Consider the following 27,937-nt stretch of genomic DNA (forward strand, 5'->3'; position numbering starts at 1 on the left):
CCGCGGCATAGGTTTTGCGGTGCGAATCATATCGAGGGCTTTGACCAATAGGCGTAACGAATGCTGGTTACAAACATTGTACGGCTATTGGTTGAAGCCCGCGATATAAGTCGCTCCGCGCGGAGCCCATGCCGCAGGTGCTAATCGTTAATCATTTCAGTTTAAATTCATTATGATATTTAAGTAAAATGGTATCAAATTAAACAAATGTGAAAGCTATGGATAATTTTATTAAATACCTATTAGAATTATTTTATTTAAAAATTGGTACAACAATGATACTTTATAACTTTCACAACCATGTATTCGCTTGCATGAGTTTACGGGTTATGTCTAAGAAAATTGTATAGTCGATGATCAAAGTCTTAATCTTCTCCGAGCATGTGTGAAGATCCAGGGGTGGAGGGACTTTGGACGACTAGCGTAGGTGCTGAAGTTGCGATGGGAGATCTTATCGACCGCTGGGACTCCGCTCTCGACACGGGCCGAAGCTCCAAGTCCTGGAGCTCATGAATGTCTACCGCTTCGGGTAGCTCAGCTGTTCCCAGGACTGTTCGCTTCTTCCACGCTATTAGGCCCAGGATTATCAGGAAGACGATAATGCCGATAGTCCCGAATGTGATGCCAGTTGTTGATGCTGTCGACATTGTGTACAAACCTGATCAAAAGAAAGGATATTGAATATCGTCGTCTTATAGTAAAAACCACATACGCCTTTTTGAAAAATCATAGTCTGATGTGATTTTTTCAACAAAACATCGATTCTTTTATTGTTATTAGTTAATAGCCCCGATTCCTGCAGACACCTTCTAATTTTATTTTAATTTATATCTGTCATTTTCTTATCCGCCGAAAAGGAAAGAGACGGATGATTGACAACTGTTTAAAATGAATGAATAACCCGGGCGAATAACATAGGCTGGTATTCAATCCGTTTGACGTGTGCTGTCAACTTAATTCTGTCTGGTTATGTGACAATATAAAAATTTTGGAGGTTTTTTTTAAAATTCCTGCCTATAATTGACGTGTGTTCGATAAATTTTATGCCTGTCGATTACCCGTCCCTTTCTTTTTCGGTGGATAAGAAAATGACAGGTATAACTTAAAATAAAATTTGATGGTGTCTACAGGAATCCGCACCATTTTCATTTACCCGGGGGGTTGAAACTAGGTTGTCTATTGCGGGGTTTTGTTAACAATAATCACTTCCGAATGTGATTTTTCAAAAAAGGCGCTTAAGTGGATTTCCCTATAAGGCGTCGATAATAATATGTACCTAGAGGTGCATGGGTAATACCTTTATCCGACCAAGTAGTTAACACCCTTTGAGGCAAACCTACAATAACTTTTCTTTTTCTGTAGCCTAATTAACGTCCCATTGCTGAGCAAAGATCTCCCCCTTCTTTATTTTTTTTAATTCGGTTCAGTTTTTGAATTTACATACATACATCCATAAACTCACGCCTGTTATCCTCAACGGGGTGGACAGAGCCAAAAGTAATCAAAGACAACTTGCAGCCACTATTGATACGATGTCGTAAGCTGGATATGATGAACCTTATGGTGACAAGCACGTGATAAGGGATCAGTCTATCGCCCATAACATTAGTCCATCATGTTAGAGGACACAATCCCTCTGTCGGATGTTACGACATGCTCGGGAAGACAAGCAGCTGAACGTGTTCTATGTTCTTTATGAGTTTACTCTCATCATCATCAATTTAAGAGCCACGCTCTTGTCGGTGTAGCATTTTCCATTCCAGTCTATCAAAGGCCAATTCCTTGACTTCCCTATAAGACACGATGTTAACCTTTTCTTTAATCTGTTCCTTGTAAGCTCATCTAGGTCTTCCCCTTCCTCTCTTACAAATAAAAATACAATTCTTTCCTCTTTGTAATATGTTACCTTCGACGTCCAGTTTGATGACGTCAGTGTACTCGTTGCCATCGTCCAGGCCCGCCCCGCAGGTCCAGAGTCCTACGTCACTGTACTTTACTTTGCGAATGGTAACAGCGCAGTCGCCTCGGTCTAAACTTTTGTTGCTCGGGTAAAAATACTTGCCTAGGATAGCCCTGGAATGCAAAATGATAACGTCCATCTGTATAACTAACATAACGGCCTCCGTGGTCCAATGGTTGAGCGTTGGGCTCACGATCCGGAGGTCCTGGGTACGAATCCCATGCAACTTACGTCAGTATGTATTAACCGCGACCAACGACTTAACGTGTCTACCGAGGCACGGATCATCTTACTTTCGGGCAATTAGGTGATCAGCCTGTTATGTCCTAACCAAACTAGGGATCACAAAGTAATTTTTGTGATTATTCCCCACCGGGATTCGAACCCGGGACCTCGGACCGTGAGTCTAACGCTCAACCACTGAACCACGGAAGCCAAACCACGTACCCACGCTGAAAGTTACACTATGATACTCACTTTGTAGGTATTACAGCTGAATCTATGCTGAAAGGGCTATTCTTAGGTGGTTCAAATCGACAATATCTCAGAGGAATCTTCTCTTTCGTAGTAACGCAGGTGAGAGTCACATCTTTCCCGTGTATTGTGGTGACGTTTGGTTCTATAGCAGCAAGGTTACTGACTACCCTCAGTTTAATTTTTTGCATCAACTCAAGGCCTATGGTCCGTTTTCCAATGTGACACCGCCAGTCTCCGGAGTCGTGTTTAGTCGCTTTTATCTTCACGGCGCAGTGTCCATCAGCTAAACTGTGACCTGAAAATCTAAGGTGTTACGTTGCTCACATTAACAATTTTGACAAATGGGTCTTGGGCCTTAGTCAAGTTGCAAACGACTTTTTTAATTTAAGGCAGTGAAATTGTTAAAAAATATAATTGCATTATCGATTGTCATAACCGTTTGCTACTTCGCTAGGCCTCGGGTTACAGCACAGGAATTTCACGTTCTTGAAAAGGTGGTTAAAAAGGCCACATCAAACCAATTTACTTAATAAAGCAATATTGCTATTTGACATTTGTTTGCATTGCGCACTAACTTTTATATGCGCAAATTTCAAATTGCAATATTGCTTTCTTAGATGAATTACGTCAATGTGGCCTTTTTAACCCCCCTGATTCCACCTACACCTTTCCACGATTGGACGACACAGCGTGGGAAGGAATTCCATCGATACGTAGTCGACATTCAGAAAGAAAGAAAGGATTTTCAAGGCAAGAGTTATTAGGCACGATTGTTTAACTTTCGATAGGGTAGGGGAAGGCCGGGCATAGTGGATACCTTAAGGTATTTAAGGTTATAGCAGAAAAGATTTACAATACAAAAACAAAATAATTATCACAAATTAGTCTTTATTTATTGCTCTTACAAATACCAATATCAGTAACCAAGAATATTTAAACAATAATCAACTGCAGTTAAAATAAAAAAAAGTACGATTGTATTCGCTTTGCCCGGTACCCCGGGTAAAGCGGATACAGCACTTGGGCAAAGTGAATACCCATAATCAGTCTCTGAAAATATAGAAATAACTTTGATAAACAGAAACGATAACTTTTATTGACCATAAAATTATAAAATTAAGATTGGCAATTGTCACAGGTATACCCTTAAGTGCCATCAAAAGCAGAACAATTTTCGTGACACCATTGTTGACAAATGTCACATCGAATCCAATTTTCAATTAGTTTACCGTCTTCTTTTATATATATTTTCCTAATCTTCGGTGAAAACAGTTTTTTTTATATTTATTCATCATCTGAAACAAGTAAAAGACTTAAAAGACCTTTAGATAATAAGTCATCAGTGGATATGGTATCCACTTTGCCCTACTCACTTTGCCCCACTAGGTAAATTTTGAGGTTAACACATTTCATGCAAAAACTAATAATTCTGACTTTCTGTTAAATATACCATAAAAACCTATTTTGGTATGCTACTGAATTAAGACATTCCTAAGAATCAAGAACTAGCAATATAGGAGAATTAATCAATGTACTTACCGCGTAAAATCAATCTTTTATTTACGAAAACACAAATCTCCACTCCGCGGACGGGACACGACACGGCCCCTCGGTTCGATGTTTGCCGCGTATTAAACCAAGATGGCCCGACGTAACAGTAGTGGTGTGTTGAATTAACATCTAATATTTTAGGAGTAGTGGGGAGTATTCGCTTTGCCCGGGGTATTCACTTTGCCCAGCCTTCCCCTACTGTTTAAATAATTGACAAAGTCCCGAAGCTAAGAAAACGCCTGTATTGTTCACCGTTGAAAAAACAAAATATTATTTAAAAACAAATGTTGGGGATGCCAGCTATTTGAGACTCAAGTACTCAAATATTTCAGAAAAATCCATCTTAGAACATCGAGCGGTAGTGGCTGCAAGTAATCTTTAATTACCTACATGCTCTACCCACCCCTAGAGGGCGTTTACGAGCGTAATATGACTATGATGAATATTGAGGTATAGTAGTAGCAGAGGATAGAATAGACAAAGGATATAGCTCAGCCCGCAACATCATGTTAGAAGGACGATTTTATGCCATGCCCGGAAAGGCAAGCTAAACGTACGGTTGCCCTTAAGACCTCCTGGTTACATATCGTTTCTGTAATAGACCAAAAACACCTACAAAAACAAATTTTATAATTATGACAACTAATGGTTCATAATTTCACCACTGTTTACGAATAATTCGCTGGGCTCAGTGACTGCTTGTGCTGTTTGATTGTACCTATTCTATGTTTTTTATTCACTCAGCACCAGCATGGAAACTGAAGGATAGATGCTGAATAATAAAAATGAGGCGTTGGAAGCACACGTCTTTCGACTTACGCGTGCCATTATGAATTTATAATACACTATTATTACTTACAAGTTAGGTACGTTGATAACATGCCTGTTCCGGTCCGCCGGAGGCCCGTGTTGCTCTACGCATGCGTGTAGTTATTTATAATAATTGCATTCCATTTAAACTCAGTAGATATTGTAAAGGTCATAGCCCACTTACCCGACTTTGCTCCAACACCGCCCTAAATTAAAACGACTGCTGGCGTCAACTAACGAGCAGTCTGATAGCGGGAAGCTTGCTGATACCGAGCTGTCTGCTAATTTATGTTGTCAATATAAACTATATCTCAAGGCCACGTCTTACAGCCCATATTTGAACGATATTTTATTAGTCTGGTGGTAGCAGAGTTGTGTAAGTGGGGTATTATCTTAACGGCCTCCGTGGTCTAGTGGTGGAGCGTTGTGCTCACGATCCGGTAGTCCTGGGTTCGAATCCTGGTGGGAACAAATCACTTTGTGATCCCTAGTTTGGTTAGGACATTGCAGGCTGATCACCTGGTTGGCCGAAAGTAAGATGATCCGTGTTTCGGAAGGCACGTTAAGCCGTTGGTCCCGGTTACTACTTACTGATGTAAGTACGTATTCGTTACTTGAGTCATGTCAGGGGCCTTTGGCGACTCGATAATAACCCTGACACCAGGGTTGATGAGGTTGGTCATCCACCTCACAACCCACACCATAGAAAGAGTCTGGTGGTAGCAAAATTGCGTAAGTGGGGTATTACCTTCACCAGAATCGAAATTAAACAGTCTGTGTCCCACTGCTGGGCATAGACCTTCTCTCAATCATGAAGGGGTATGGAGCATACTCCTCCACTGCTCCACTCTAGGTTGGTGGAGGTGTTTGGGGTAGTAGATAACCTATTCACAGGGGTTTAAACCGCGATAGGCCTTAGACTTGGCCTAACAACCAGTGATTTTACGTGCCCTACATACATAAGAACACGCATATTTTGCCATTGGGGTAGGCAGAGACCACGGAATCCCACATACCACGCGATCCTGATGCACAAGTTTCGCTTCTTCCCCTCTCATCGTAATCTTCAAGCATGTAATACTGACCGGCAGTGGCGGCCCTAGCAAAATATTTAGATGGTGCGACAATTTTTTAAATATCATTTACGGCTGGTCATTAAATGTATGAGTTTCATGTAGCTGCTAAGAGGTCTAAGACCAGGTGTGCCCAATTCAGTTACTCCCCTGTAGATCGGGGGCTGCCGGCCAGAAGTCCCGTCTCATTGATTTTGGCGCGCCCTAAAACGGATGGCACCGCTCGTACCGCCCTAGGGCCACTGCTCACCGGCTTAAAGTATTCTTGATCTGGTCTTTCTTTAAATTAACTTCCCAAGCATAAAATTGGAATACATAAACATCGAATTATTCGTAAGTATTTTTTCGAACATAAATAAAAGGGATGTTTAGTAACAAAACTTACGAATATCTCTTCCCACTCGGATGGATAAAACCACAATAAGCCATAGGGATCCCTGTTCTGCACACTATGTTTACTTCTTCATTTTCCAAAGCCAACACCGTATGGACATCATCCACATCGAAAACTCTGTATGCTGTGAAAATATAAACAAAACTGAACTAGTAACTGAAACTAAAACTCACTTCGAAATGTCACGGAAAACTACGAATAAAATTATTTATTCGTAGACGGAAAATAACACCAAATTCGCACCATATGTTTTTGCCTTTTCATTTGTAACAGCTAAAGTCAAAAAGAGAAACAATGTTGTACTATCCATCGCCTTGACGTTATCACGACTCGAGTGTAACTAGCTTAACTACCCTCTAACGCTTAGTGATAATGATATGTCAACAGGTCAGAGAACACATCTTTAACGATAAAGTTTAATAGCAATGCAATTCACAACAAGTCTATTTCTGATTATTGAAATCACTTACGAAATCTAAAGTTCTTTTACCTGGCGTATTATACATTTGCCTTTAACGGCATTCGCTACTTCGCCGAACAAATCTGGAGCGCACTCACCCGATGTAAACATATTACACTTTTCAAAAAAAATCTTTTATTTAACAAAATTAGAGCTCAATTGAATTTTAAATTTGTGGAACATTAAAACTAAAAAACCTTGCAATACCCACTGTAAAATAACTTTTACTTTTTATTCGAAAACTACTCGTATTTATTTAAATAATTCGTAAACTTGTGAGATGTTTAGATATTTTCATGAAAAATGTATTTGCCGGTTAAAGGATAATTTATGTTAGGTACTTATATGAAAATTACTCGTTTAATTGATTTTTGATTTTATAGCACTTACCCGTGCTTAGAGAAACTCACAAAGAGTAAAAATCTAAAAAAATACAACATAAGTTTCGAGACCCGTCCTAGTCAGATTTTTTTTCGATTTAATTTTTCTCTTTGTGAATTACTCGTTTACTTTAAGATGATTCCCTGCTTCGAAAGGCACGCTAAGCCGTTGGTCCCGGGCTACTAGCCCAAATACCTCCGCCAACCCGCAGTGGAGCAGCGTGGTGATATGCTCCATACCCCCTCCGGTTGATTGAGGGGAGGCCTGTGCCTAGCAGTGGGACGTGTATAGACTGTTTATGTTATGTATGTATCAATTACTCGTTTGATTTAACCTAACAGTTGACGAATGATGATGATCTGACGACTTCAGAGGAAACTAGTGTACAATGTATTCATGAAAAACATTGTGTGGAAGTGGAAAGTATCTACGAGTTTCGATCTATCCAATTCAACCCAAACAAGTGCCAGTTTACATCCATATCTGCTAATGTTTGTGACTTGGCAACAGAGTTTCGCAATATTATGAGTATTAGTATGGATTGTATGAGACCAAATCGGCGTAGATGGTGTATCAAATTGAGATAAACACCACACACCGTATCTAAAGTATGTAAGGTCAACTGAGGAGAGGAGTTATGTCCATTCATGCGATGTTTTTAACAGATACTTAGGCCCCAAAGGCCCCTGACATGGCTCATGTAACGGTTACTCTTACATAAGTAAATAGTAATCGGGACCAACGGCTTAACGTGCCTTCCGAATCACAGACCATCTTACTTTCGGACAATCAGGTGATCAACCTGGAACCAAACTCGGGATCATAAAGTGATTTTTGTGATATATCCCCACCGGGATTCGAACCCAGCGCTCAACCACTGGACCACAGAGGCCGTTGTAGACACTAGTGTTATGTGTATTGATAGTTTAAAGAAAACATTCAGATCAATACTAACGTTACGCAGCAATAATATCGATGACCTTAACACGTTGACAGTCTCCATACAAAATGTTTTGACTTCCTTGTAAGTCCCCTTCGTCCACGTTCGTAACCAAAGTTTCATAACTAGTTATGAAAAAATAATTTTCTTCGCTGTTTGATAACCAGTTATCAAAGAAGACTCTTTTTCCATTTTCGTATCAAACCTTTGCTAAGTTACCTGGCATCCAAGTGGAGCACCCGCCCTTGCATACCTGGTAGTTTCTTAGTGACTCATGTATGGGTCACGGACATATGGAGCTAGTCCGTCATGATCACCACCGTCAATGTGTTAAATGTTCTTGAACACTTTTTTACAGCATGCAAATACATTTAGTGGTTAGTGTAGATTGGCCCCAACATACAGAGGACTGACACTTTCGTTTATACTATGAAGGCCACAATAGATCTAACTAGGTCGCAGTGGCCATTCGGGCTGCATTAGTTCGACCCCCCCCCCCCATTCCACAAATAATAATAATGAAGGCAACGTCTTCGGTTCGGCGGCACATTTTTTCCACCCCGGTTTCCATCCTAGGGTCTGATTTTCGGAATAAAAACTATCCTATATCGTTTCTTGGGTCTTAATGTCTCCATATCAAATTTCAACTAAAGACAAGTTACTTTCGCATTTATAATATGGAAATTGATGAAGAATTATACAATTATGGATTATTTTTATGGACGAGGGGTGACACATCTGTCAGCACCACATCGTCGCCTCGTCCGTTCTGCCACGTGCGGTCGCTCGCTCTCGCTCTAGCAAATGACGGTTCTGTGTAACAGAAAAGGATAGAAGTATAGGAAACTGCAATGAGGCGCTGACAAATGCGGTTTGACCCTTATGGATAAATAGAAACAAAATATAAGCGGATTCACTGCACTTTTATTACATAACACATTCATTTGATACCAACGACTACTATGTACAATATTCTTGACTACATTCATCATTTCCGCCGTCTGTGGATCGCGGTCGTCTTCTTTTTACTTCTGTCTGTTTTGCTGTCAGTCGACAACTCCTGCTGCAGCTTCTTTAGCATTTGAGGAGTGATCAGGCCCTGGAGAAATGAACAAATATATTACTTAGGTATCTATATTTTAGGACGTATTTTAATTTTTACTGTTTTTTTTTTGACGTATTTTAAGCCCGATGGAAACCATGATAGGGTTATCACGGTTCGTCACGGGTTCGAATCCCTGTACGGGCTCTAAACCAGTTAATTCGTGTTTGAATCATCGATAATTAATTGATATCACGGGTAATTTGTGCCCGGTGAGGAGCTCGGTGGCGCAGCGGTAAACGCGCTCGGTCTGCGATTGTTGAAGTTAACCAACTTTCGCAAAGGCCGGTCATAGGATGGGTGACCACAAAAAAAAAGTTTTCATCTCGAGCTCCTCCGTGCTTCGTTCGTGCAGTCGTTAATAACCATCAATCCGCACTGGGCCCTCGTGATGGTTTAAGGCCCGATCTCCCTATCCATCCATAGGAAAGGCCCGTGCCCCAGCAGTGGGGACGTTAATGGGCCGATAATGATGATGATGATGTGGGCACATCACCGGGCGGTTAAAAGCAATAAGCTTGCCCCCTATTAAGTACATGGGACTTAAATATAGCTGGCGAAGAATGGGCGTGCATACTATACACCGTTACCTACCCTTTGGGGATACAGGTGTGATGTTATGTACATAATACATAAGGGTCCCGCATATGTATTATGTACTCCTGCATACGACTCCTAATTTTATTTTCAGTTATACCTGTCATTTTCTTATCCGCCGAAATATACCATACAATCTTATGTTGCCGACAGAATAAACATAATAGAAACACATATAGGTTGCTGGAGGTGTTTAGGCTAGTAGACAACCCATATTTTCTCTAATATTAAACAATAAAATGCTTACCCTAGCCACGAGCATGTCGGATAATTTCCCCTTCTCGTCAGTATTGTGGTTGTGGGCCATTACTTGACCGGCCATCCTCGCTGTTCGTTTGCTCAGCGGCTCGCTCTCAGGGTCGTCGCGGAGAACCTGCTCTGAGTTTCTCAGTAACCTGCAAATTTTAATACCAGTATAACATACAGTCTATATACATAAATTCACGCCTATGTGCCACCGGGGCCATCACACACACACAGCAGCCTAATATACAGCCTTATTTACTACAAGGGCCTGGGCACATGGACCAAAATTTTAGAGCTTAATAGTTTAAAAATTTGATTCGATTGGTTTAAAAACTATTCGTATTAATCCTACTTATTATTAGAATTAAATCGTGATTTATTAAGTACATTTAATAAAACCTCATTTGAACAAGAAACAATTCAAAAGTAAGGAATAAATTAATACATGGAAAAATTTTTATTTAAAAAATATATAAATTATCTTTATCTTTAAATTTGGAACATGAAACATTAATATTAAGAATTGAAATAATTAAATTCCAATGTAAAATTGTTACATTTATATTTTATTACTGGTACTTAGATTTTAATATATAACATAAATAAACAGCCTATATAAGCCCCTCTGCTGGGCACAATAACATGAGTAATGATAATATATATAAAAAAATACGTTATTAATAGTTTAAAGTGCTGGAAAGAGTTGAAGAAAAGAGAACCATATTGAAGACTATAGAGAACCGGAGAGGAAATATGATTGGCCACCTGATACGACACGATTCATTTATAACAAAGGGGTAGACCTAGGATAACATTTATGAAACAAATAAAAGAGAAGGTGCAGGTCGTGTCGTATCGGAGGTGAAGGTTTTGGAGGGAAGAAGAGAGGAATGGCGATTACTCCACCGACAAGAGCGTAGCTCTTAAATAGAGAGAGATTAATAGTTTCCACTTAACTTACCTAGTAATTTGGAATATTCCTTGCTGAATAATGGTATCTAGTTCAGTCTCCATCTCACGCACTAGTTTAACGTCAGGAAACATGTCTGGAAATCTATAGCTGTGGAGACAATTGTAAATATTTAGAATTATATTTTACTATGATAAAATAAAAAAGAAATAGCTCCGTCTCTTTCTTACACTTATTGTAAGCAAAGGACGGAGCTAGTTTCAAATTTTGTCACTAGATGTCACTTATTTCCATATACGTATAGTTTCTTCTTATGATTAGCGACATCTAGTTACTGCGTTGCGAAATAGAGCAATAGTATACTTCGGTCCCTAACCTACAAAAAAGAGCGCCAATGACGAGCAGTGGCACTAAAACTAAATCTATGGAAGAGATCACACATGGTAATACTAACCTCAACCATAAATACAGTTCTAGAACATCGAAGACCGACTCCAGATGCACCAGATCCATGATAGTCTTCGGCGGAGGCAGCGGCCAGTCGACGGCGTTGCACATCCAAGTCTTAGTGATTGGCTCGTTTCTGCTGTATTGGCGGATCATCTGTATGGAATTATACGGTTAAAACTACAGAGTGATTTTGAGGATGGCTGAAGCTATTTTTTTGTTTGAAGCTTTGCAGGCTTCTGTAACAAGACCTGTCAAATCTTCTTCTGTAACAAGACCTGTCAAATCTTCAGGTTAGGTAAGCGGACCCCGTGAAAATCGGGATGACGCTAGGAATAAGATGATGAATCGTTGTAGGCTTTATTTCGAGCGCTATATCACTGCGACCGATAAGATCAACTTATTGTGATCGGAGCCTTCCCCCCAAAGCTTGAAATTGTCTCCATAGCAATTTTTATCTAAATCGTTTCAGCAATTTAAATGTGAATAGCTGTCTAAAGGTTACATTCGCATATAAAATATTAGTTTTATTAAATAGAGCGACTAGTTTAGTGGTGATTCATCATCATAATTAATTTAAGAGCAACGTTCTTGTCGGTGTAGAATTCTCCATGCTACTTTTTGGGGTAATAAAATAGGGCAGTGGCTTCCCTTTTGCCTTCCGCCCCGCAGTTCTCTATCTGACGCGAGTGGGATGGCGACTAGAGTAGAATTAGAATTGGTGATTATAATAAAGATAACATTTTACAATAGCTTCAATGCGCGGTAAGAATTAGATCTGTAGATCTGTCAAAGTACGTAAACTAGTGTTGTCCTTCATTATCAGTGGAGGTTAGGTCGATCGATTCATTTCTATCTAACACACTGATATCCTATAAACAAATAGTCTCAGATTCGCTGAGGAGCTTTTCTAAAAAGAATCCGAACCGTGTTGTGAATACATACATTAAGTTATGTAAACAGTATAAGTACGTTCCCTCAAATTAAGATTGCTGTTCAAATAAAGTACAATATCGGTTGTACACGACGGTTGTGACAAGATGCGCCAAGGACACTACAGAGATTGGTTGCCTATTTGTTATAGGAGGTCTATGATCTAACAGCATAGATTTGACTTACCTTAAGAAACTGCGCGCACACAAAAGGCAGCTTGTTATTGATGGGCGCGCAGCAGAACACGTAGCGCGCGCGCAGCGGCAGCGGCACGTGTTGAATCATCTCCGCTAGGAACTTGAAGCCTTCCGTGTTGCACATGAAGTATAGCGAGTCGTCCACTGTGCATAGATGCACGAATATGTCCTACGAAGTAAAGTAAATATGAGCTCACGAATGAGGGACTTTCCAGGCCCCAAAAAAATACAGATGGCGCTGTATACATTTATACACAACAGCCTCTGTGGTCTAGTGGTTAGAGCGTTAGGCTCACGATCTGGAGGTCCGGGTTCGATTCCCGATGGGGACATTGTCGAAATCACTTTGTGAGACTGTCCTTTGTTTGGTAAGGACTTTTCAGGCTTGAATCACCTGATTGTCCGAAAAAGTAAGATGATTCCGTGCTTCGGAGGGCACGTTAAGCCGTTGGTCCCGGCTATTAGCCGTAAAAACACCTCCACTAACCCGCAGTGGAGCAGCGTGGTGGAGTATTCTCCATACCCCCTCCGGTTGATTGAGGGGAGGCCTGTGCCCAGCAGTGGGATGTATATAGGCTGTGTGTGTGTGTGTGTGTGTGTGTATACATTTAACGTGATAACTACCTATTTTTCTCATTGCTCGGGTACAGCCCAAAAGTTAATGTGACATGGTACCAAAGTGTATACAAATTAATGCTCGTGACCGTACTTCTACTCAAAAATAATAATAATGCTAGTAGCATATATAATTGTTGCTTAATATTCGGATCAGATATGTATAGAATTATGTTGTTACTTATATTGCTTCTCTTTATTTTGATAAGAATAATAATAATGGGTAGAATGGGTGTTTGGGTGAAAAAACAGGGGTCAACATTTATACCAAGAAACAAGTAAGTTCTTTTCTTCTTCATCTCTCGTGAGTAGTAACCAGCACCAACGGCTTAACGTGCCTTCCGAAGCACGGACATTCTTACTTTAAATACCATCTAATTTTAAGTTATATCTGTCATTTTCTTATCCGCAGAAAAGGAAAGGGACGGGTAATCGACAAGCATAAAATTTATAGAACACACGTCAATTTTAAGCACAAATCTAAACCAACCGTCTAAAAATTTTACATCAGTCAATAACCCGACACAGTTAAGTAGACAGCACGTCAAACGGATTGCATACCAGCGACGTACCTTTTTGATTCGCCCGGGTTATTCATACATTTACTCATTCTTCCTAAAATTAAGAGCTGTGAATCATCCGTCCCTTTCCTTTTCGACGGATATGAAAATGACGGATATAACTTAAAATAAAATTAGACGGTGTCTGCAGGAATCGGGGCCAGTATCGGCCCAAAACTAAAACGGTACTAAATGCATATGGAAAATCCGCTTTTCACTTACATCGGCCTGCCATTTGTATTATTTGAACCAGACCTCTCCCCACACGTCTGTCGTCAACCAATACAAAGTTTCCGTAGTCATTGCATCGCCTCGGAATGGCAGTAAAATAGCGATAAGATACAAAATAACAATCTGTCACGCACCATTGATTACAGAGTTTACGTACAATTATGTAATAAATTTTATAGTTTTTGCCTTGACCCCGCAATGCCCTCTTAGACTGATAACGTACACCCACTTCAGTAAGTTCAGTTGCTTATCATCCAAAGCATAACATAAGCTCACGGTCATATCCCATTGGGGTCAAAGGTACGGTCACGAGTACTAATATACACTTTGAAACCATGTCACTAAGTCATGTAAATAACGAAGAAGTTAACGAGATTAATGCCTCTCAATGTGATTTATTTTGCAGTAGATTAACTCGCTGAAGACTCAACTTATTAGAGGGAATTGGTAACAATTTTATTGTTAATTACTGTTCGTGTTTTAATTTGTATTCTTGCTAAATTGCGAATTCAATCTAAATTTTTTCTTACATTTTTTCTACAGCTTCGCTCTCTTGTCTTGTTGTATAACTCTTTTTCATTTATTTGTGGTAGCTTGTAATTGGCCTTTACTTACTACTAAATGTAACATTGTGTGAATTAAGCTGTAAGCTCCCCGAACAAAATAAAATAAATAAGTCTCATTAAATGTCAAATATGATGGTGCGTACATGACGCTTCACCGAGCTTTCTGTTAGACCAACGTGATATGACGTGCCATATCACCGTGTGAGGGTTACTATTGAGTCGCCAAAGGCCCCTGACATGGCTCATGTAACGATTACTCATGTAACAGAGACGTGCCTTCCGAAGCACGGATCATCTTACTTTCGCACAATAATGTGTTCAGCCTGTAATGTCTTAACCAAACTAGGGATCACAAAGTGATTTTTGTGATATGTCCCCAACGGGATTTGAACCCGGGACCTCCGGATCGTGAGCTCTAAGCTCAAACAACTGGACCACCGAGGCCGTTATTTCTTACCATAAGACTACTGAGTGTAGCATGAGGTAGATGATAGGCGTATAGCTCCATCTGTTCAGCTGTGGGGTACAGCCCCGCTTGAGCGACGGGGTCAGGCGGTTTTGACAGCAGTGTCTTCAGCGTTGCCAGGTCTTCAGCTTTATATGTTGTGACGTAGCCGGTCTCCCACGCACTGCCGTATCTGCCTGCCCTGCCTGCGAATAATATTTCGGATTTGTTTTGCCTCTTCCTTTCGATGCGAACAGCAAAGGACTGGAACTGTCTGCCGTCGTCTGTTTTTCCAACTCGTTATAATCTAGGAGTGAATAGGCATTTGCTAGGTAAGCGTGATCCACCCTAGACCACATCGTCCCTTACCATCAGGTAAGATTGTGGTCAAACGCGAACCTATATTTAAAAAAAAACATGCTACAATTCACATTCAGAAGTTATTGCTGCTCAGCTGATGACCTTTGACTACCGCCATAGAATATACACTTCTCATCAAAAAAATCGAAACACTTCCGTTTTCATTGTTTCTGTCCGAATTTAACACAAAAAAGAATTCATACGATGAAAAAAAATACATAAATGTATAGCTGGCAGTTTGGCCATTACAGTAATAAGCGAAAATTCTAAATTCAAAATTAGAATTTCATTTGTTTATCTTATAAACGAAATGAATCACTGTTTTGAGACAAATGTGTGTTTAGGGTTGGAGTACATTTAGCGTTTAAAAACTAAAAATTGGCACCTATCCTTAAACTTTTTATTTTTTATTTCAATACTGTGACTTTGGGACGTCTGAAAAAAGGTTTTTTTTCTAAAACGTATGGACACTTCGCCACAGAAGCCGCCCAAGTTGTGGCATTGCTGGATTCTGGCCTTAGTCAGCGTGTTGTGGCTGCAAGACTGCATCTAAGCCTGTCATCTGTTCATAGAGTCTATAAACGTTATCGGGAGACTGGTTTGTTCACGCGCCGTTCAGGATCTGGCAGGAATCGGGTCACTTCTGAGCGAGATGATCGATTTATTGTAACAACTTCTTTAAGAAATCGACGCCTTAACGCTTTTCAACTGCAGCAGCGGCTTCGTGTTGTACGAAGGGTGGCTGTAAGTGACTCTACAATTAGAAGAAGGTTGAAGGATCGTGGACTGGTACCGCATAAGCCAGCAAATGGGCCGAAATTAACTGCAGACCATCGAAGAGCGCGCCTTAACTTTGCACGTGAGCACCTAAATTGGTCATACCTACAGTGGAGCAAAGTTCTCTTTTCTGATGAGTGTAAAATTATGCTGTATGGTAACGACGGAAGGAACAAGGTCTACAGAAGAGACGGAGAACGCTATGCACAATGCTGCATTGAAGAAAAGGTCAGCTATGGTGGCGGTTCGTGGACGGTTTGGGGAGGAATCAGCGCCGACGGTAAGACAGAGCTTGCTTTCGTGTCTGGGCCACGTCTGCCTGCACTAAACTGTCATCGGTACGTCGAAGAGTGTCTCGAGCCTCATGTGATGCCCTATGCACATTTTATTGGCAACGGCTTCATATTCATGCACGACAATGCTAGGGCTCACACCGCGGGCGTCGTACGAGATTATCTTAACGAAGTCGATATCTCTATTATGGAATGGCCAGCAAGAAGCCCGGACATGAATCCCATTGAACATCTGTGGGATGAATTAAAGAGACGAATTCGAGCAAGAGATCCTGCCCCAGAAACACTTAGCCAGCTGCAAGATGCAATCCAAGAGGAATGGGACAATATACCACAGCATGTGATCGTGACTCTCATCCGATCGATGAAGAACCGTATGGAAGCAGTAATTAGAGCTCGGGGAGGGAATACAAGTTATTAAATAAACGTTTTTTAGCTTTTTTTTTTCATTTACGTGTGTTGTTTTATCCATTTCCTTTATACTCCATACGGAATAAAAATGACTCATTTAACAAAATACGAAACCTATGAAAAATTCATTTAAATTTAGAACATTAACATTAAGATTTGATAAGCTCATATTACTCACTATTAAACGACATTTAACATTTATTCCTAAACACATTTTTCTGATAATCCTGACAAAACGTAAACTTGCAAGGTGTTTCGATTTTTTTGATGAGAAGTGTATATGCCGTATAGAACGGCAACTCTCCGCTCCCCACCAGCGGCTGAGCTAGGTTTACCTCACCCCTCTCGGTCCTACTTTAGTCTTCAATCGTATGGGCGCCAAACGTCACACTCACTGATGCGCGTATAGGATAACGTCAATGTGTAATGTCTTTTTACAACGAGGTGTTTTGTATGAAGTGTTCTGACGCAAAAAAGTTGCAATACCAGTACCTTCTCTTTCTTGCACTAAGGGCCAGTGAAGAATGGCACTACTCTACTAAGACTTTTCCAACTAAAATTAACTGTTCACCTAATTAAGGGAATGTACAAAAGGTGGCCTTATTTCAGGTAACCTATGAGTGTGAACGAAAGCCAAAGACTCACCCGCAATTTGTAAAGCTTGAGATATACTAATAACGTCTATTTCTTTGTCACCATCTTCGTTGATCACTGGTTTTATGAGCGAGTAGAATATTATCCTTCGTATGCTCCTGTAATAAAGTTCGTTTTTGATTAGGTTTGTCGTCTCCTATCGTGTGGGTTAGGTGAACTGCTGCTGCTGCTGCTATATTTTGTTGTTTTTTTCCTCAGAAACTACAAGTGCGTAGTTTAGGACGTAGATGCTCACTAAGACAGGGTTTTGTGAAATTCAACCCGTAAGGGCGTAAAAATGAGATGGCAAAGTTTGTATGAAACTTGTAGTTTTAATTGTAGGGTTTCACGCTAGTCATTAATAATAATAAACTGACACTTACAAATTGATACCAAGTCCGATGGCGTCTGTGGCTACCATAACTTTGCAAGAACTCTCTGGGTCGTTGAACTTGTTTGCTTGTGCCAACTTCGTTCCCGGAGGCAAGCTTCCGTATATGACAGCTACCTCATGACCCCTGTAACATAATAAGTATTGTAGATTACAATACATACTATCCTCGTACTACTATACCTACTATATCTCTGCCGCACCATTAAAAAGTGGAACGCGTTGCCGGCTCAAGTGTTCCCTCCTTCTTACAATATGGGGTCCTTTAAGCGAAGCCTGAAGAAGCAGCTAGTAGGCCAGTATGGTAGTCGCAGCTGATTCGAAACTGACTCATTGCGCTGCTTTTCAGTTGCTACTGCAATTAGGGCTTCTCTATGTTTACCATCAGGCATAGTTGAGTCAAGATACTTGGCCAATATAAAAAAAATACTACCCCTAGTAGACTTACAAAAAAGATTCATGATGCGGGTAAGTGATAGAATTAGAAGAGGAAGGCCTAGACTAAACATAGGCCAAGAGTAAACCGGCGAGCAAGCATGAAGACTTTGATGAGAGTGGAAGAAGTGAAGGTTGAAGTTGTGCCTTACTGCGTGTCGCTTTTGGGCAACTGAATACGCATCATGATATAACGTAAATATTATAGTTTTTGCTAGTCTTATTCTAGTCTTAGTCTTGTTCTTCTGGATGTAAGATGAACTTTACCTTCACGTTAATATATAGCGGTCAAACACATAACCCTCTTTTTGCTTCGCCGCAGTCGGGTAAAAAATAAAGAATATAATAACCGTTGTTGCGTAAAAAAAAATACTCTAAATAAACAAGAAAGAAATGAAGCATGTTTTTCCACTCAAGTATTCTTAGTATTAGTAGTGTTTTTATATTGTAGTATTTTAGTTTTTTGTGTAGTGTTATGGTAAATCGGGAAAAAGCGATATAGGCGTGTTGTGAGGATCAATTTGAACCTACATTATAGTCCGCGCGCAAGTTCTTGTCGCCGCCTGAGGTACCTATGTATAGCGGCGGTGGTAAGCGGTCGGCCCCGGTCCCTACTATTTTCTTAAATAATTATGTAATCGCTACATGAGCAAGGTCAGGGACCTTTGGCGGTTAATAGTAACACTGACACTAAGGTTGACGAGGTTAGTCATTCATTTCACAACTTACACGAGCGAAGAAGAAGCAAAATACTTGAGTGAAAACATGTAACTGGCTAACATTGTATGGGATACCTGCCTCTAGGGACTGACCTCTGTTCTATGGCCCGACTTACACTGTAAATGTCGTTCTTATTGAAACACACTATACAGTCTCCAGGCTTCACGTGATCGAGGGATCCCAAGGCCGAGTCTTCAACCTTCAATTCCGTCAACCTTTTATAGGTGCGAACCTGTAATTGAGAAAGGATGTTTGCAGAGAAGGCTTTGCTTGGCAAACACTCAACTGGGCACACGTCTATTTACCGTATCAGGTTTCTGAAACCGCTCGATACGGTATGTTAGATTGAACAGAATCGACCAGTCGAATCTCGACTGTTACATCACTACACTGTGCTAATGAACGTCACAGCACTAGCTTTTGCACTTTGACAGTTTAACTCGTCTATTTAACTCGTCCCGCGTCTTGGCAACATCTAACAAATTATATTTTTTTACTTTTTATGTAGGTATAGAATGGCAATACTTTTCCTCTCTTCCTCTTCTACGGTCGACTGCAACGTAACATGTAATTTGTGTGCCTCTATTGAAAATATCGCTACAGGTCAACACAATCGCCGTAAATATACCATTCTCTACAGCAGCCACTACTACTACACCTGTGTGCATCGCAACACATTACTGATATATTCAAACTTATCAATATATATATTGAAATATAAACACTAATTGTATTGAGGTGGATGTTCTGTTCAATACTTGGGATTTACACTATTTACTTGACAAACAGCAATGAAAATGTTACATTTCATACACAAACATACCTTAAATTTAAAACTTCCAAGTGTTATGATATTTCACACTCAACTGTGCTATTATGAGGCTTGTATTTTAGGAGCCTACATGAAATTGCTTTTTAGTTATTTATAAATTAAAAAAATATCCTACATACCTCCATTTCTTCACCAGTTGTGTTACATATTTCCTCTATAAGATTTATAGCTCCTGCCTCACCACATAAATGAATTTCATCTGCTTGTAAGCCTAAAATATTTCAAAGTTTTATAAGTATTGTCTTGCTTTCCATTTTTAGATGTTATCATCATCATCCTCCTGCCCTTATCCCACTCTAAGTGGGGTCGGCACAACATGTATTCCTCCATCACCTATCACCACTTTGTACTCCACTTTTAGATGTAATTTAACAAAAATTCTACCTAGTATAGCTCTAGTCCACGCCCATCCTCGTCCTCTGTCGCCAATCATTTGGATTTCATCGATAATGGCTACTTCATCTGTAAAATATAATGTAATATACTTCTTTAGCCGGCTCCGCAACCAAAACCACACCTGATGAAAGAACTCAACAGCAAAGTCTGCACGACAACCGCGCCGCGCGACGCTAATTATATCGAGGGCTTCGACCAATAGACGCAGCGAATTTGTATACATGGATAGACGTCGTACGGCTATTAGTTGAACCTCGATATAGCTCGCGTCGTTTTTTTTTTTACTTTAATATTCGAATTTAGCCACATACATCCCATAGTGGGATGTACATACATAGCCACATGGCTAATTAACCCCATTCACTACAGGTCTGAAAATAGGTACATAAATAAATATTAACACAATTTAAAGAGGCACTGAAAGAGGCACATCAACCAGATGCTGCAGACCTCAGCAACAAGAGACCAGTAGTAGCTAATTACAAGATTTAGGGGGGCAGACCTGTGGTATGTGTATGATGTCTTTCTATGGTTTTCTGTCATGTCAGTCTATACTCTCATACATAAACCTATGTTTATGTGTGAACCCTGTTTATGTATTTTATGTAAGTATACTTACATGTATGATTGAGTGACGTCATTTCAACTGTACAAGCAACATGTTCTGATGGAGTGAGTTCCGTGTCATTAATGATGAAGGATTCAGTCTCTGATTTAGGCTGTTCCGGTTCCTCTAAACTGGTTAGAGTAGCATACTGAGATGCATGCCTTCTCTCTTCCCCTGTGATAAGGTCACATGCAGTACCCTAAAATAAAAAATAATATTATTCAGCAATTAATCTGTATAACACATTCCATGATCTGTGTCAAAGTTATGTGTCACTGACCTTTCATAATGAGAATAAACAAAGAAATAAATATAATAGTATTTATTGGTACAGTAACCATGCCTACAGCAGGTAAATACAGTGTATATGCATTCTAAGGAGAGATTCTACTGTCAATCAATCAATCAATAATACTTTATTGCACAACGACATATACAAAGGACATAAACATACGAATAAAAACATAAGTACAATAGGCGGCCTTATTGCTAAATAAATAATACTTCTTTAGCCGGCTCCGCAACCAAAACCACACCACTATCTATTGTAGTTATGTAGATTGTACCTACAAAACACAGCACTAATTAAAACTTACCCGCTTATTGGATTTATGGTATATTTCAGTTGCTAACAACTTCAGCGGGCCACAATACACACCAGACTTTGACCCAAGGAACCTCTCCATTGCATGGTATGTTTTGCCAGAATTTGTAGGGCCAGCATGAAATACAATTTTTCTATTCATACTTCTGGCTGCAGGGTACCTGGAATGTTAAAAGCAATACTTTTTTTAAGTAAAATTTACAAACTAATTTAAAATTTGTTTCTAAAAGGATCCTCCTCCGGTTGGGGGGAAGCCTGTGCCCAGTAGTGGGACATAATATAGGCTGTTTAACCTTTAGTCTGTGGCAGCGCTGTCAAAAAATTACCCCCCTGTCTGTGGAAGCCATTCCAAAATTTTTACGAGTTTCGCCAGCATTCAGTTTATGATGTAAATTTCACTTTTTGTGCATGGAACGTTATAATAAAGCGATTGATTATTAAAGCTAGATATATTTCCTTGTTTATGAACAATAACACAAGCCTCGAAATTACTTGTACATAAATTACGAGCTGCTTGAATACGAAGTTTGATCAAAAATTCACTTGCACCAATATTATGCAGTCAATTATTGTTTGTGCCAAAAGTCATAGTCAAAATCAAAGGATATGACCATAAACTAGAAAAATAGAGCTTTGTAAAGACATATCACACTACATACTTATATCGCTTTATATTGATCAATTTTATGAAAACAATATGACAAAAAATTTTGGAATGGCAAAAAAATCGGTCAATAATATCTGCGCTTGTGTGAGTGTATTTCGTCATTCAGTCGTCAGTGTATGATAAGGATCCTGACTCGGTTCTTGAACAGTCGTCTGTGTATGATACGGATCCTGACTCGGTTCTTGAACAGTCGTCTGTGTATGATACGGATCCTGACTTGGTTGTTGAACAGTCGTCTGTGTATGATACGGATCCTGACTCGTTTGTTGAACGGTAGTCTGTGTATGATTAGGATCCTGACACATACATAGGATGTTTTATTTTTGTTCAGGTAAGGTGTGAAAATGAAATATGTCTAATAGGTATTTTTTTTTTATTATTTAGATTTCACTTTAGTTAGATTGAGAGATAATATCTACATGTTAAATCATTTATTCATATACAATCAAAAACAACTGTTCTTATTATGGTTTATATGACCAAAATATTATTCTTATAAGAGCCGTATTATGACTAATAAGGGTGCAGTGATTCTTGTGGCGTCGCCTGGACGAGCATCGCAAAGATAAGAGGCCGTGAAGTTGACGGAGCTGAAGGTTTTGTTAAATACATTTTATCTAAAAAAAAAACAAAAAGTTAGTAAAAGATCATCCTGTAAGTTGTATTTCAGAAATAACGGTTTTGCCATAGTAAATTTGAAAACATGTGTACGTACACAGTGTCGGCCATTTTTACTTGCGTGTGTGTGTGTGCATTTTTTAGTAATGGTTTCAATAATTTACGTTTTGGTAAATATTTATGAATTATTCATACAAAGCAATTTGATATTCAGAATCTCCATAAAAGGGCTATGAACCTTTCTGGCATATCTCAGTGGCGCCACCTAGCGGATTTTTTAAAACTGCGGCGCACGATGAAACCTGTGCAAATCGATAGGGGACACTTGTCTGAACAAAAAAGCTTTAATGGACCTATGCTCTAAAGTGTCACGTTTTCAAGATATCTAGCTTGAAAGTTACGAAAAGTGTCGTATGGATAAATCGATTTTACTCTTTATCTATATACAATCGTAATATAGTGACATAGTGATTATACAACATATTTATCTTATTGAAAAAATGAAATTAATAAATACTTGCAACAACATTAATGGTTTTTGTCTTTGCTACATTATATAGGAAGTACATAGGTACTTAACTGTGCACACCTTATCTAAGGTTACTTAATTGCAAACTGAGTTCATCAGTTTGTGTTATGTATGTATGATATAGGCGTCATTTACTCCTTAACTTGATTTTACTTGACACAACGACAGGATCTAATGAAATATAAAATAAAGTTTACATTTTTATATACACAATGCGTTTAGTGCGGCATCATTAGTACTCGTTAAAAAGCAGAATTCTCGAAGTTTAAGAAATCTGTGTAAGAGAAACAAAATGGTGTACTTATTAACTGCCATTTTGCTTTCTCGTTTAATTCCAGGAACTACGAAAATGGAGGTCCTTTGTTTAAAGTTGCACGAATTTCTATTATTTCGGCGGAATCAACAAGGATAGCGAATAGCCATACAATAAGTGTGAGTGAGACAATATCATGCAATAAATACAATAGGACGATTGGCAGCCGGGTGAACTTTCAGTCAGTTTGCCACATTCATCTTCAACGTGCGCACGCGCTTTTTTCTGTTCTGAGACTCTATCCTGTTCATTCTGTTGTATTTGTTACCACTGTTGAGTTTGTTAGTATTTTTGTTGACTTTGTTAGTGTTATTGTTGAATTTGTTGTTTTTGTCTTGGCAAGATGTCCAGTCATGTTGGTGCCAGGCAATGTTTTTTGTTGTGGTGTAAGCACTGTTCGTGGCCCGCGCCGAAGATCTCGGCGTCCTATACAGTCTTACTTGACAACTGAAGATTATATTGCTAGGCACCCCAACATCCTGAATTATGCTCGCCACTTATTTGACGATCGAGAGCTAAGTAATCTTATTTGAACATTGTAAAAATTAAAAATCTCAGTATGCAGTATATCTGGTATCTATATTATAGTCCCTGGTCAGTATAATACATAAAATGACAATGTATAATTCGGCTCGTTTCTCAATCGTGCTTTTCATAATCGAAATGTCATATGAAAAAAATTCGTGTATGGAAATAATATATCCTACTTTATCGAAGCTCTCATTATGTAGCGTCTTAGACAAAGTGTAATCAACGCAAAACATTTTTAACAGAAAGTCGTCAACTATCTCTATTATAATTAGCCAGAGATAGCTCTTACGCCAAGCGTGTCACTTGTGTACCAGACTTACGCTTTCAATAGATTGTATAGCCAACTATTACCACTTAATTATGTATAATAAATGATATTTGCATTTTTTTGTAACAGTAGAGAGTAATCAGTTCATATTAATGCAAGCACAACGGTAAGGCTGTTTTTTCATCTGACATGTGCTACGTTGCTAGGTTTAATATCCACCAATCAGATAATTGGGTCTGATTTTGATCGGCACAATAAACCCGATTGTAGGGTATGCAACGTAGCATCTAGCATGTTACTGGTGGAAACGCAGTCTAAATGTGACGTACTTACTTCATTATTGATGGAACAGTATTCTTATCGTTTCCAGCTAACTACGCAATACCGAATATGCCACATTTAAAAGAGGAAGTGAGGATTGCTTGCGCCCTAATAAATGCCTTCGGAAAACGGGTGACAGATCACCCACTCGTAAATGAAATAATCAACGATATATACCTTAAGCACGACGCCCCAAACTATCTGTGCGAGTTTGTAATACAAAACAATTTAAATCAACGCAGAGCCGCTTTCCAAGCTATAAACTCAAGTGAAGGCTTTCAACAGTTTCCCATCTTATCATATGAGGATCTGTTGATAATGTCTCTGGGGCCGTATCAAGTGACGTAGGCAAGAAGCTACTATGGCGAACACCTAAAAGAAAACGGAACGTTTTTCATTGAAGTGTATGAAGATTTTGAAGTTGACTATAATTTAAATCAATACAACATAGTAGTTTGTGATCCTTGGCTGACAAGAGCTAAAATACTCTCGAGGCACCAGAGCAACAGAATTTATTTTGTATATATCTTGCTAAATAATAGTTTGAAAAACAGAAATAAACTTGTCGGTCACTATTGCAGCTGTATAGTTGGAAAACGGACACTCGGGTGCTGTGCTCATGTCCTGTGCATAGTTTGGTATATGGGATGGGCTCGGCACCAAGAAATTCAACCCCCTGCTGCCTTTTTAGATCAAGTTATTATTTCTGATGAAGAAGAAGATTGATTATTCAAGAAGACTGATATTCATTATCCTAATAGGTACGAATTTGTATAAAAAAAGCCTATTTGTTATAAGTATATACACTGTATGTATTCAATAACAATTAGTATTGATTACATTTTTAAGCAAAATATAAATAACTATATGACTACTTTTACGATGTTTTATTTCATACTTATAAAAACACAACTAAGAAAATCGATGAATAATTGAACAATGTGTTCATGTAATATGATTGCTTAAGGTCCCGTTGCATTGAAGGCACACACCCCATTGGTGTGTCTATACGAACTAGGTATGTTCCATACACTGCTGTAAAGTAAAGTAGTCCTAAAAGCGAATTTTCACACCCCACCTGCTTTCACTGTGATTAGACATTTAAGCTGCCTTTCATTGAATAAACATAAAATCTCAAAAAGTGTGAAATTGTTAGACAATCATAACAAATAACTTTGAGCGTGATTACCACGAGAATAAGTCATGAGCTGTACATCTTACGACTCGTTTCTGGATTTCTTTTAAGTTACACATAAAAGTAAATTATAGATATTTATTTTATCTATTTTCTATTTATTTATTTTTCAATAAAGTAAATATGTGGTATATTAAACACTAATATTCCATGCATAATCACTTAGTCACTATATTCCAATTGCATATAAAAGTAAAATCGATTTGTTCATACAACACTTTTCGGAGCTTTCAAGCTAAATATCTTGAAAACGTGACGCTTTAGAGCATAGGTTCATTAAAGCTTTTTTGTGCAGAAAAGTGCCCCCTATCGATATGCACAGGTTTCATCGTGCGCCGCAGTTTTGAAAAATCCGCTAGGTGGCGCCACCAGGCTATGCCAGCCTCTATAGTGAAATGTTCAATGCCCTTTCCTTCAAAATAATATAAAATATGATGTATATAAACAAGGCGTAAGTTTAGAATAACTCAAAGAAAAACACGAAAAGTTATTTGAGATATGTAGGTTACTTTTGAACTAATATAATTCGTAAGTGAATCACTTTGAGAACTTATAATTTATAAAAATTGACACTACAATACATATAAAATAATAAAATTGAACATTTACTTACCTTTTTTAACAATTTTCAGCTTATTTTTCACTTTTAGTATTCACTTTTGGTAGTTGAAGTATCACTGGTCGAGACGGAATTTCAACCGATTTTTCTAGCGGAACTATTGAACATTTCATCCGAATGATGATTGTCTATGATAGATCATTTATTCAATTTTGTTCAAAACACAATATTAAACCTTTTGCGATAGAATTAGAGTGGATAATTACGTAAAAATAGGTACCAGTCCTATGGGTCAGGATCCTAATCACACACATACGAGAGGGGTAGTCAGGATCCTTATCACACACAGATCAAAGGTTAATCTGTTTATGTTTAAAAGGTATTAATACATAAGAAGTTAAGCTCATACAAACCAATTGGCTGGAGTTCTCAAATCTGATATTTTTTTCAAATCATCTAAACAGTCTAAGTGAGGAAATGCCAATCGTGCGTGGCGGAGGAAGAATGGAAAAAGGTCATCAACATGTCCAGCACCTGTAAAAAAATGAAAAATATTTACACATTTATCACCTCTTGCAAGTTTTATTCAAACAATCTTATCAGATTAGCAAAAATGCGAAATAAAGTCACCTTGAAGAATATCACTAATTGTTATGTGTAAATCTGGCGGCAAATCATGTTCTAGACAGTGTCTTCTAAACGACAAGAAGGCCTGATGTAATAACTGGTCATCCAATCCATTTTCTGAAGCCAGTACACGGACTTCTGGTTTCTGGTAGAACTTGTTTAGAATTTTTAGTAAATCCTGTTTCTTCAAGCGACCTGTAAACTCTTCCCCGATGTTCATATCATCCGGATTTGGCTTCACTGGTACAGGAACAAAAAGAGCCGATGGATTCCCGCGGTCGTGCTTTTTACCTCTCTTGAAAACATAACCTATACATCCAAGTTTTTCTTGACGAGTGCACAGAACGTTACTCCTGACGAATGGAGACACATACGGTTGTAATCTTTCCATGCAATAAAGAGCCAGTATTCGTGTGAATCCTTTGTACATTTTGAAACAAAAATTAAAATGACTAAAAATTTATAATTTATTCTCCTGCCTGTCACATTTTTGAACTGCTGGGGACTTTTTAAATATGTTTTTAACTGACTTGGAACACTGTCTCTTGAGCACTTTGCTTGAGCAGTTTTGGGTGAGAAATTGGTGAGAACCGAGAGTGTTGCCATTTTAAATTTGGAAAACATTAAAAATCGTTAGTTGTTTTATTATTTACTAAAATATTTTTTCTACTCCTCTACTTTAATCTGGCATTTAAATAACCAAAAAGTCTAATATAAGTACATACATAATTAAACTCTTTGAAAAAGTGTACGCTCTATGGCCTATAAAAGCATTGTTTACAAAGTGTAACTGTACTATAATGTCGCCAAAAAAGCATTGTTGTTGTTTTTTTTTTTGACCTGGAATCTGGCACCTTTACTTTGTTTGGTGCCATAGATATACTATAAAAAAAAAGTATACATTTGCCGCCATTTTCCCGCGCGTTGGAAAATAAATTGGAAAATTTTTGTGTTT

The 27,937-nt window shown here is 38.8% G+C and overlaps 1 protein-coding gene and 1 long non-coding RNA gene across 2 annotated transcripts; both read right to left on the bottom strand.

The window, feature by feature from the left end:
• Positions 1-212: 212 nt before the first annotated feature.
• On the bottom strand, positions 213-27,505 carry LOC126366358 (ATP-dependent RNA helicase SUV3 homolog, mitochondrial). The gene is made up of 19 exons (XM_050009481.1): positions 26,986-27,505; positions 26,769-26,889; positions 21,347-21,515; positions 20,763-20,949; positions 20,132-20,209; positions 19,867-19,958; positions 19,008-19,147; positions 17,753-17,887; positions 17,382-17,488; positions 14,908-15,101; positions 12,468-12,647; positions 11,356-11,504; positions 10,953-11,051; positions 9,993-10,140; positions 9,045-9,145; positions 6,257-6,409; positions 2,438-2,740; positions 1,907-2,073; positions 213-658 (listed from the first exon to the last, which is right to left on the bottom strand). Exons 1-19 carry the CDS (start codon positions 27,410-27,412, stop codon positions 366-368), a joined length of 3,243 nt encoding a protein of 1,080 aa, XP_049865438.1. The 5' UTR covers positions 27,413-27,505; the 3' UTR covers positions 213-365.
• On the bottom strand, positions 3,516-4,186 carry LOC126366371 (uncharacterized). The gene is made up of 2 exons (XR_007566340.1): positions 3,977-4,186; positions 3,516-3,732 (listed from the first exon to the last, which is right to left on the bottom strand). It is a non-coding gene; the product is annotated as an uncharacterized LOC126366371 (long non-coding RNA).
• Positions 27,506-27,937: the final 432 nt, after the last annotated feature.

Source organism: Pectinophora gossypiella, chromosome 4 (assembly GCF_024362695.1).
Source record: "Pectinophora gossypiella chromosome 4, ilPecGoss1.1, whole genome shotgun sequence".
NCBI lineage: Eukaryota > Metazoa > Arthropoda > Insecta > Lepidoptera > Gelechiidae > Pectinophora > Pectinophora gossypiella.

Bases quoted from the DNA above. Each gene is read 5' to 3' on its own strand.
- LOC126366358 (XM_050009481.1), bottom strand. From the start codon at position 27,412: ATGTACAAAGGATTCACACGAATACTGGCTCTTTATTGCATGGAAAGA. The intron at 19,959-20,131 runs GTAGAATTTTTG...GAAATATTTTAG, and splicing joins GTGGACTAGAGCTATACTAG to GCTTACAAGCAGATGAAATT. The intron at 11,052-11,355 runs GTTAGTATTACC...TTGTCTCCACAG, and splicing joins GAACTGTATTTATGGTTGAG to CTATAGATTTCCAGACATGT.